General features: G+C 37.6%; 2 protein-coding genes across 2 annotated transcripts in view; one reads left to right on the top strand and one right to left on the bottom strand.

Moving 5' to 3' along the window:
• The window catches only part of LOC148947539 (carotenoid-cleaving dioxygenase, mitochondrial-like), a 197680-nt gene that overhangs the window by 77335 nt on the left and 108006 nt on the right, over positions 1–12339 (top strand). The gene's annotated exons all lie outside the window — the stretch shown is intronic.
• The window catches only part of LOC148947540 (uncharacterized), a 106147-nt gene that overhangs the window by 8327 nt on the left and 85481 nt on the right, over positions 1–12339 (bottom strand). Inside the window, exons 12-13 of the mRNA XM_089095929.1 lie at positions 10559–10695; positions 866–1107 (exon numbers count right to left, since the gene is read on the bottom strand). Coding sequence (XP_088952055.1) covers positions 866–1107; positions 10559–10695 — 379 coding nt within the window. The remainder of the gene's footprint in view (positions 1–865; positions 1108–10558; positions 10696–12339) is intronic.

Here is a 12339-nt window from a genome sequence, read left to right as displayed (position 1 = left end):
GTTCATAACTTTCAGCCCTTCCCCCGGGAACCGTGGGGGATTAAGTCATCCTCAAAGACATATTTATTAGATTTTCAACTATGCTGAACAAAGTGGCTATCTCAAAATTTTGATTGGGTGACTTTTGGAAAAAATGAGCGTGGGAGGGGGCCAAGTTGCTCTCCAATTTTTTGGTCACTTAAAAGGGGCACTAGAACTTTTAATTTCCGTTCGAATGAGCCCTCTCACGATATTCTAGGACAATTGGATCGATACGATCACCCCTGAGGAAATAAAAAAAAAAAAATAAAAAAATAAACACGCATCCGTGATCTTTCTTCTGGCAAAAATTCAAAATTCCACATTTTTGTAGATAGGAGCTTGAAACTTCCACAGTAGGGTTTTACAATACCCTGAATCCGATGGTGTGATGTTCATTAAAGTTCTATGACATTTTGGGGGTGTTTCCCCCTTTTCTCGAAAATAGGGCAAATTTTCTCAGGCGCGTAACTTTTGATGAGTAAAATTAAACTTAATGAAACTTACATATTTGAAACCAGCATAAAAATTTGATTCTATTGATGTATCTATGGGTATCAAAATTCCGGTTTTTAGAGTTTCGGTTACTGTTGAGCCGGGTCGCTCCTTATTAACAGTTCGTTACCAAGAACTGTTGGATTCACCAAAAACTACTAAAAAGTGAATCTCTGGTGTTGCAACCCTGATTGTAACTCAATGAAGCTCTTGGAAAGTCAAGATTGGATTATGTGAACTATTTGAAGGGATATATTTAAACTAAAAGTTAAGCATGCGCACGAAAGGGACAGTGGTTCCCGTATTATTAAGGAAAAGTAACTAAAAAGTAGCAAACATGAAGCCAAATTACCGTAACATCTTCTAGTTCCACATAAGAATTTGAAGTATTATCTTTGTATGAATTGTAGCTCCAAGACAAGGAATAGTCTATGTAGACACGCAAAACCTGTGATAGCAACGATAGCAGTAAGAAAGAAGCTCCAAGGACCACACTTCCTGACGCTAAGTAGATACCATATGTACTCCTCTTAAGGGAGCCGTGGGATTTTTGCTCTTCGTCAGATGAGCCAAGTGTTAGCATTCCAGCTTCGCCTACAAAAAAGGGGTATAATTAAGTTTATTTTTATCTTAAGGTGAGTTTGGTTGATAATCAAAGCCTCATAAACCTCTCTCTTTGCAGCTGACTTCTTTTGTGAAAAATCAATCTGCTACAATTCAAACTCAAACAAAGTAGCACGGTTTTTGTAAACAAATCTTGACTAAAAACGTAGCGTTACAACTCGTGGAAGATTTTGATTTGTTTTTATTTTTGTCAGTACTTGTTTTGCTAGATGTTTTCGAGAGAAATTGCTTAAGGATTGTTCTGGATACCCGGCTGACTGACCGTATTTCAAACAATAGGCTGTACGAAAAATGTGGTACAGTACCACTCTCTAGGACTACAATGAAAGAAAGGTTGAGGTGGCTAGGGCACGTTATGCGGATGAAGGATGATAGATTGCCGAAGATTGTTCTTTTCGGCTAACCGTCTAGGGCTAAATGGGAAGCAGGTAGTCTTCGTCTGGAGTGGGAGGACGTCATAAACAAAGATTTAAAGGAAATGGGAACTTCGTGAGAGGGTGTAAAAAGGGAGGCTTTGAATAGATTTGGATGGAGGAAAAGCGTGCGTGGTGGCTGTATTGGCCTCAGGTGGCTTGGTGCTGCGGTGAGTTGTTAGTAGTAGTAGTAGTAGTATTTGTTTTTGATTTTTATGTGCTTAATCGATTAATAGTTTTTAATATGTGTAAGTTCTGTTTCTTGATTTTCCTACTTTACAGGTGATAGAGGCTTTGTGGGATCTTTGATCGTGCTATTGAGTTGTTGGTATTTTTTTTGTTGAAAAAATACATGTATCTGTATCCATATCTGTATTTTAAAGTATTCTCAAATACAATATTTGTGATTTTAAAGATAAAACACCAAGACTGAAAGTTTAGGTAATCCATCTTTCTACTTCAAACTTCTACATCATTTAAATTTTTATTCTTAGTAATCCAAGAGGAATTATAACATCACTTTTATTAGGCTTCAGAAAATAGCGTCACTCAACCCTTCATTAAAGAAGCTTAAGTTAAATAAAAAAAAAATCCCTAGCACTCTATTGAAACTCATTAAAGACTTGAGCTTATAGTTAGAAGTAAGACAGAAATTTTATACTACAACTACTAACAACAACTGCTGCTGGCCCAACACAGCTGCTTAAGCTCCTCATCCACTTCAATATATCAAAAGCTTCGAATTTTGGCAACATAAGAGATTCAAGAGGTAACTTATTAGGGGAAAACTCAGGGGAAGCTCAGACACGCTAGGGAAAACCCAGGGGTCTAGAAGCCTCTAATCTGACTTTTGCAATTAGCCAACCAAAAGGTTTCTCAAACCTAACTAAATTTTAAAATTACATTTTTCTGTGATTCAGAACGCAAGGAGGCGGATAGAAACTAATAGTATCCTACTCAAACCAGTTAACTGTACGTTGAAAACAAAATGGAAATTTTCATACTTAAAAACAAAATTCAAACATACGAAGGCTATTCAGAAACTAGATAAAAACAAAATAATTGCTAGAATAATGCTAAAGTCTGAAAGCATTTACGAATTTAGAATGCAAAACCAATTTAAACTGTTGTCCTTGAAAATTAAAATATAAGCACCCAACTATTGTAAAAAAAACTTTACTAAGCTTCTAGCTTTGCTCCTAGAAATTTCCTATTTTTTTGAATTTTTTCTAACTTCTAGAATTTTTTTTTTATTTCTAGAAAATTTAGAATCACAAATAATACAAAGTAGGAAGCGTAATTTTCTGACATAGCTAGACATAAGAATCTTTTGCTTTCAAAATAAAAGATTTCCCCCCTGGATCTATTTTACCTCTATTTATACATATTTTGCCTTTTGCATTGGAAAACCCTTACCCCAAGTACTAAACGATATAAGTATAAAGCCAATGTCTCTCGTCTCTTTTGTCTCTTTGAAGCTACAAAAAATGTCTCTCGGCTCCTTTTAGAACTCACATTTAGGGGGAGCCCAGACCCGAGAATTATTTTTTTGTTGTACATTGGATTTTTTCTGTCGCAAGGACCAACGGCTGCAAGTGTCAAACTGACCAAGAACAAAAGTTTTTTTTTGTCCATTTCCAAGCTGTAAGTAGTTGAAGCTGCTTTCTGAAGTACAGTTGTAGTATTTCCTCGGTGACCCCTTACGGATTCCTGAACCAAAAGGATTTTCTGTTTGTGAGGTCACTAATGGTACCTTCACTTTTATTAGGTTATCATTAAAGATGTGCTTTGCATATCTATTTAAGTATATTGATCCTGTTAGGAAGAAATTAAATAAAAAAAACAAATTTTTTAAACTGAAAGTAAGGAGCGACATTAAAACTTAAAACGAACAGAAATTATTCCGTATATGAAAGGGGCTGTCCCCTCCTCAACGCCTCGCTCTTTACGCTAAAGTTTTTTACTGTTTAAAAAAATAGAGTTGTGAGAAAGTCAAACTTTAGCGTAAAGAGCAAGGTGTTGAGGAGGGAATAGCCCCTTTAATATACGTAATAATTTCTGTTCGTTTTAAATTTTAATGTCGCTTCTTACTTTCAGTTGAAAAAACTTTTTTATTTATTTATTTTTTGAAAGTTTTTGAATAAATTCAGGTTTTTATCTTGGCTCACAGTAAATGAATAATTAAAAAAAAATTTTCATATTAATTTACTTTTATTTGGTTAAATGGCTTTCTCGAAACTTGTTTAATTTTATTTACGAACGTTTTTATTAGTAATAAATATACGTAACTTACGAATTAACTTACGTAACAAACTTCTATATTTATATATTTTTAATACGTATATTTGGGTGTTTGCCCCCTAGTCAATACCTCGCTCTTTAAGCGAAAGTTCGAATTGTGTTCCAATTCTTTAAAAATGACCGCTTAATCACAAAGGCCGTTAATTAGAATAAATAGCTCTTATGAAAGTACTAAGAAATCTCTGGCTTAAAGAGTGAGGTATTGACTAGGGGTGAACCCAATCATATATGTAATATTTTCTGTTCGTTTAAACTTTTGATGTTGCTGCTGTTGCAATTGAAAAACTTGTTTTTTTTACATTTAATTTCTGATATTTTTTTAAATAATGCTGGGAGGTCCGGCTTCCCCTTCATAGCAATGTCCCGTCCCCCATGAAAAATTCCTTCATGGAAAGATCCTCCCACATAACCCCCTACCCCCCCCCCCTACCAGGAAAAATCTCCCCTGAAAACGTCTGTACTGTATACTTCCCAATAACCAATACTATATGTTAACATTGGGTAAAGCTCATAACTTTCAGCCCTCCTCCCAGGAACTTTGGGGGATTAAGTCATCCTAAAAGACATACTTATAATATTTTCGAACATGCTGAACAAAATGGCTATCTAAAAATTTTGATCAGGTGACTTTGGGAAAAAATGAGCGTCGGAGGGGGCCTAGTTGCCCTCCATTTTTTTGGTCCCTTAAAAAGGGTACTAGAACTTTTAATTTCCATTCCAATGAGCCCTCTCACGATATTCTAGGACCACTGGGTCGATACGATCACCCCTGGGGAAAAAAACAAATAAACACGCACCCGTGATTTTTCTTCTGGCAAAAAATGCAAAATTCCACATTTTTTTAGATAGGAGCTTGAAACCTCTACAGTAGGGTTTTCTGATACGCGGAATATGATGGTGTGATTTTAATTAAGGTTCTATAACTTTTAGGGGGTCTTTCCCCCTTTTTTCTAAAATCAGCCAAATTTTCTCAGGCGCGTAACTTTTGATGAGTAGAATCAAACTTAATAAAACTTATATATTTGAAATCAGCATTAAAATCCGATTTTTTTTATGTATCTATTTGTATCAAAATACCGTTTTCTAGAGTTTCGGTTACCATTGAGCCGGGTCCCAATAACCAATACTATATGTTAACATTGGGTAAAGTTTATAACTTTCAGCCCTCCTCCTGGGGGCTTCGAGAGATTATGTCATCCTAAAAGACATAGTTATAATATTTTCGACCATGTTGAACAGCATGGCTATCTCAAAATTTTGATCGGGCGACTTTGGGAAAAAAATGAGTGTGTGAGGGGGCCTAGTTGCCCTCCATTATTGTTGGTCACTTAAAAAGGGCACTAGAACTTTTAATTTCCGTTCCAATGTGCCCTCTCACGATATTCTAGGACCACTGGGTCGATAAGATCACCCCTGGGGAAAAGAAAAAAAAACAAAAAAACACGGATCCGTGATCTTTCTTCTGGTAAAAAATGGAAAATTCCATATTTTTGCAGATAGGAGTTTTAAACCTCTACAGTACGGTTCTCTAATAGGCTGAATCTTATGGTATGATTTTTATTAAGGTTCTATAACTTTTAGGGGGTCTTTCCTCCTTTTTTAAAAAATCAGCCAAATTTTCTCAGGCGCGTAACTTTTGATAGGTATAATTAAACTTGATGAAACCTATATATTTGAAATCAGCATAAAAATCTGATTCTTTTGATGTATCTATTGGTATCAAAATTTCCTTTTTTAGAGTTTTGGCTACTATTCAGCCGGGTTGCTCCTTACTTACAGTTCGTTACCACGAACTGTTTGATTACAAAACATTCTATAAGTTTTTTTGCTATTTTATCAGTCAAAGTTGTAAATTTGATTTAAAGATCATTTAATGTCCGTTACTGTCTCTTCACTTTCTTATATTGACTGTAATTTAAAGAAGTGATTTTGCACTTATTACCCACGACCCAGAAGATATGCAACGCAACATTAATGAACTCGGTCGTATGGCAAATGCTGTCGCACTCTCCATAAATGCTAACAAGACCAAATCAATGTCGAATGCCGTCATGCCTGAGTTAGCCGAAGGACTTTTGGTTAACAACGAGGAAATTGAGGAAGTGAGAGAGTTCAAGTATCTCGGCAGCATTCTTACGCAAGATGCCAATCCCGAAAGAGAAATACTGTGCCGAATAACATTGGCTGGGTCTGCTTTCAGCTACCTTAGAAATATTTTAAGAAATAATAAATATTCCCAGAAGTTAAAGCTTAAAATTTATAATAGCAATGTGGTCTCTGTCCTTACGTACGGCTGCGAAACTTGGAGCATCACTGCTCAGCTAGAACGACGACTCCAGGCATTCGACAATAATTGCCTAAGGTCTATCTTAAATATACATTGGACGGAAAGAATACGAAATGATTAAATCTATCGTATGACAAATCATACCCCCATCCCTGATCTCATTAGAAAGCGGCGATGGATGTATTGGGGGCATATGGTGCGAATGGGGGAAGGAAGGCTGCCGCACGACGCATGGTGTTGGATCCCCCCTCCCGGTCTCCGCAAATCAGGGAGAACGAAAATGACCCTTGGCAGGTCGCTAAAGAAGGAGGCGAAGCTGGCGAGGTCCTCATTGGAGGAGCTATGGTTGAAGACTCAGGACAGGTCGTCGTGGCGAACCACTGTTGCTGCCTTATGCGCCCCCAGGCGTAGAAGGACCTAAGTAAGTAAGTAATTTAAAGAAGTATCCATGTTATTTGTCTAGCAATAATTTAGTTTGTTAAGCTGAATAATTTATATGATTTGTTGGTATATCTTTTACAATTTGTTAGGAATAACTTACACAAAAGCATATTTTGTTAGGTAGTGACATAAAAATCCTTCCCGCAGTCAAAGAACACTCTTTTGTAAAAAAAAAAAAAATTAAGTTTACATAATAATTGCTTAATTGTTATGTAGATATGTCGTCTAAGCTTTGAAAACCAGTGTGACATATAACTATATAAAGTATCATTTATTTTTCCATTTCGCGTCCCCAGGTGGCGGATAGGGGAACGCCCTGCAGATATGTAGGGTACCTCATGGGTAGTGAGGTGCGAACCAAGGGGGGACCTAGTCTCTGGGGTCCTTGAAACATAGCTGGAGCACCCTCGTCTGGGGACCTTAAATTCAGACGGAGGAAGAGGATGACCCCTCTAATGTGCACTGGGCAGGGCCCATCGGCGTATGGATACGTCCCGTAAGTCACAGATCTTCCCCCAGCACTGGGTTAAATTGCTGGTGTTGCAGGACACCAAAAGGACGCACTATCGGTAATAGATACAGTCGGCCCCTGCTAGGGACAGAGAGGAGTGGCTTACCGCTGTCACGAAGCCAGCCAAGAAACCCCTTCTTTAACTTTAATGATGAATATGAATAAGAGATCAAATATGAGAACCAGTGCTACTGCGTCCGGGGTAACCGACGATAATGCGTTAAGAGCTACCGCGTCCGGGCAGCTGACGACTTGACAACCGTGAATCGCACGTATATATCTACGTTGACAACTTCAACCCTGGAGGCTATTGTTTCTCCAAAAATAACTATGTCAATAGGTACCCTCAACACTAGAACCCTAGAAACAAGAAAAAATAGACCTAGTTCTAAGAGAGATAACACGGTACAGCTTGGACGCTATCGGTCTCGCTGAAACCCATCTTCCAGTCACTGGTGAAGAAAAACATTCTACTTTCAGGACGTAATGATGGGAAACATCGACAAGGTGTGGGTTTCTTACTTTCTAATAAAGCCAGAAAATCCTTAATATCCGTAACCCCCCTCACGGAACGGATCATCATGATCCGCCTGAAAGGTTCATCCACCAACCTCACAATTATCCAAGTATACGCTCCGGATTCCAGCAGAGACGACGAAGAGTCTGAAAACTTCAATCTCCAGCTTCAAAGTCTAGTTGATTTTGTCCCTAAAAAGGACATAATCTTTTTCATTGGTGACTTCAACGCTATCGTTGGAAACAGCCACACAGGACACGAAGATGTAATGGCCAAATTTGGACATGGAAAAATGAACAGAAGAGGAGACGCCTTATCGAATTCTGCAGAGACAGCGATTTAGTCATTACAAACACACTGTTCAAGCACAGACCTCGCCGTAAGACATCCTGGACCTCACCAGATGGAAAAACTAAAAACTTAATAGACTACATCCTCGTGTCTAGACGTTGGAAAACGTCCGTCCTAAACACAGTCACGCTAGCTGGTGGTGACTTTGACAGCGATCACTCGCTTGCCATGTCTAGGTTCAAAACAAGACTTAAAACAGCATCAAAGTTGTCTAGAAAAGCCCCCAAATTTCGAGTAGATCTACCGAAAGACGAGAACACACGTATGACCTATATCACCATTCTATCCGAAAAAATTTCGGAGCTCATGTCCAGCTCTCCACCAATCCTGTCTAAGGAAGATATTGACAACCTGGTGACTACCAGCACAAATAGCATATGTGATGTCGCTCATTCCACACTGGGTACCCAGAAAAACATTCAGAAACCTTGGATAACAGACGAGATCATCTCCCTCTGCGAAGAAAAGCGCCAACTCACGAACAAGCAACATGAAGAAAGTAGGGACCGATACAAGCAACTCAAACGATCTGTTGAGAAAACCATCAGACGTGCTCATCGTGCTTTTATTAAAGAAACGTGTGATCAATGTGAATCGGCCTTCAAGAAAGGAGACCCCCCACTACATGTATAGAAGAGTCCGGGAATTGTCCAAAAAGAAGGACATCAAAGCGTGTTCCCTTCTCGACGAACATGGAAACCAAATACAATCCACAGACGGAATCCGCTCTCGATGGAAAAACCATTTTAAAAATAAACTGAATCTGGACATCCACCTAGACCCAACAATTCTCGACACTTTCCCCATAACCTCTACAGATACAAGTCCTCCCCCTCTTCACTCTGAAATAGAAGCAGCTATCAGAGACTTGAGAACAAACAAAGCTGCCGGCCCCAATGGAATCCAGCCCGAACTGCTGAAAGTAAACTACAAACCACTCCTTGATCTTTACCACAAAATTGCCACAGCTGCTTGTGAAAAATGTCACTTTCCCTCACCCTGGTGCGAAGCCACGATAATCCCCCTGCATAAAAAAGGCTCTAAAGCTGTCTGCGACAACTACCTCCCAATAAGTCTTACCAGCAAGGCCGAAAAAATCCTCCCCAGAGTCATGCTCGGGCGTATACGAGCCATTTGCTAAATGGTCATTATGGAATACCAAGCCGGCTTCTGACCTAATAGATCAACAATTGATCAGATATTCACTGTTCGGCAGATCACGGAAAAGTATAGCAAACTTGGCCGCAGCATCTACCACCTTTTCATAGGCTTTAAACAAATTTTCGATCGGATTTGGACAGAAGGTCTATGGGACATCCGTCTTCGCTTTTGCATCCCATCCAACCTAATCTCGCTCACCAAAGACATGTATAAGAAGTTCAGAAGCCGAGTCATGACTAGAAAGGGACATATTGAGAGCTTTAAAACCTCTACTAGAGTGCTTCAAGGTTGCCTAATATCACTGGACCTGTTCGTTTCCCGAAGATAACCTTCGATGGACGAGTACATGGTTCTCGCCCCAGAGGTCGCCCTCCGAAGAGATGGAAAGAAAACTTCTCACCCTACAACCTGCCACAGGTCTGCCGCCTGGCCGACAACAGAAGCACCTACAGGAGGCATATCAATGAACTGGTTAAAGAAGAGGCCCCAAAACGACTTTCAAGGACGGATGGGACATAAGTCAAGTAAGTCAAGTTATTTTTCTATTATTAGAAAAAAAGAATCTATTTATAATTAAGGTCAACCCGCTTAAAGGATACTTTGTTTTGTATTCCTTATTCGACCATTTCCTCCCTTTGCTCCTTTTTTTTCTTCATTCTCCAAAATCATTTTCTTCTTCTTTTCTTCTTCTTCTTTTGAATTGTTTTCTTCATTTTCTTCAAAAGATCATTTTCTTCTTCTCTCTCCAAAAACCTCTCGATGTAGAGAAAGGGTCATTGAATAGGGCGTATCTCATAAGGGGATGAAAGTTAAGCGTTCGATTACGAAAAGTAGGAAACATCTTCTTGAGTACTTAACCTTTTCAATAAGAAGAAAAGGTTGTTCTGCGACAGGACCTATAAGCTCTACTACGACAATATATCCTTGAAGTTTACTCATTATTGTAGATACTTTTATAGGGGGAGAGGGCTAAAAGTTAAATCACCTTCCATGATATAGAAATCTTTTTCTAGTATCCTGTTTTTTTTTAATAATGCTAAAGAACCTTTTAGTAGTGTAATCAGAAGATAATTTTGCGAAAAAAAAATTTAAACCACTAATAAAAATCCAATGAGTCACTGGAGATACACCTTGTGATTTTTAGAGGACAATCAGAGTTTAAGGATATACCAGTAGCGACTTCTTTTTCCAAACCTGATACGCTCTTCATACAGCACGTATAGACCCTGAGCATATACGTCAGAACCTTAGTTCAGTTTGTATAAGCCCATCGTAATGTGTATATCGAAAACAATTGTCATTGCGCGCGCGCGAAGGCGATCTATGAATCTTGTGTGATTATAGATCTGTGTAACATATTTTTAATGGAAAGTAAAGCCTTTGTCGCTACTGTATATTCTCTTTACTGTGAGGACAATGTAACCTTTTAGCTTACTCACTGTCATATATACTTCCGTCATCAGAAAACCCAGAAACATTAGAAGTCAACCGGGTTAAAGGGTACTTTGGTTTGTTCCTGAATGAGCCATCTTTCGACCGAACACTGCTCGATGATACACGTCTGCTATTTCTTCCTCTAAAAAAATTAAAATAAATTTGCAAGATTTATAATGGGAAAAAAAGCTCCAAAGGCTCGATGATACACGTCTGCTATTTCTTCCTCTAAAAAAATTAAAATAAATTTGCAAGATTTATAATGGGAAAAAAAGCTCCAAAGGCTCGATGATACACGTCTGCTATTTCTTCCTCTAAAAAAATTAAAATAAATTTGCAAGATTTATAATGGGAAAAAAAGCTCCAAAGGCTCGATGATACACGTCTGCTATTTCTTCCTCTAAAAAAATTAAAATAAATTTGCAAGATTTATAATGGAAAAAAAAGCTCCAAAGGCTCGATGATACACGTCTGCTATTTCTTCCTCTAAAAAAATTAAAATAAATTTGCAAGATTTATAATGGAAAAAAAAGCTCCAAAGGCTCTTTCAGCTTCATGGCTTAGATACAAATTGTTCATGTATTTCTTTAGGTTCCTTGTGAATGTGTTTTTTATATATTTTTTTATTTAATAAGCTATCTTAATAATTGAATATGCTTAATACTAAAGATATTTAACATTTTATCTTATATTCTAAAATCTTGACTTTCAATTTACCTGGGGTTTAGTTTTAGATTCTTTTTTAAATGCTATTCGTTTATCATGAATATTTTGTATCTTTTGGTGAGAAGGTTTATTGTCAGATTTGCCTAAGTTTATGTTAAACAAAAGGGAATGCAGTAAAACATGAAATAGGTTCATTTTATGGTCATAATTTAATTTATATTGGACCCCCCCCCCAAAGGGTCAAAAATGCTTATCTCAGAGAGATGTCTTCTTTTTATATTTGGACGAACATAGATGAATGTAATTTACTATTTCAAATTGTTGTAAAAATTTTCAAATTTTTTTCCGAGTCTAATTCGGAGTTTGTTATGAATCTGAAAAGTTGCCAAGAGTAACCGAACTTATATCCCTACCACCTTCCTCTAAGAGCATTACAGACTTTTCTCAAGGGACTCCCCCCTCTTGTATTGGGTATGCCTTATTGGTTATAAAAGACCGCATTTCTAGACATTCCAAATGTTCGAAGTTTATGCTGAAGTTTACATATATGAAACAGCATTGCGATAAAGGCCACAAAAATAGCTCTATTCCACTTTCTAGGGCTATTATGGAAAAAAAGTTAAAATAACTTGGCTACATTTTACGGACAAAAGATGGCAGCTTGCCAAATATTGTGTTTTTGCCATTGTGTTTTTTTGCATCCATAGAAATATTATGTTTTTGCATCCATAGGAAAATCAATGTCTGAAGATATTTTGGTTAGTGCTTCTTCTTCCAAAGACTTTAGAAATTACCTCAGTCCTTTTTGTCAAACATCGATCCCTTTGGATCCGGTTTCCGAGTTTGAAGTCCAGAGAATTGTCTCTGGGATAATAGGATCTAGTTCTTGTGGACCTGACCAAATTCCTGCCAAGGCTTTAAAGTTTATTTTACCCTCTATTCTATTTCCTCTCACCATTCTTGTTAACTTATTATTTTAGATTGGAACTTTTCCTAGTGCCCTAAAATCTGCCAGATTAGTTGTTCTCCATAAGGGTGGTTCTAGAGATGACCCTTCTAATTATCGATCAATTTTTCTTTTATCAGCCTTTAGTAAATTTTTTGAAAAATGTATATACTC

This window comes from Artemia sp. Qi Xiang Cuo, chromosome 10 (genome assembly GCF_049724085.1).
Source record: "Artemia sp. Qi Xiang Cuo chromosome 10, ASM4972408v1, whole genome shotgun sequence".
NCBI classification, from domain to species: domain Eukaryota; kingdom Metazoa; phylum Arthropoda; class Branchiopoda; order Anostraca; family Artemiidae; genus Artemia; species Artemia sp. Qi Xiang Cuo.
The sequence above is the reverse complement of the archived record's forward strand: the minus strand, read 5'-3'. Positions and strand labels throughout refer to the sequence as shown.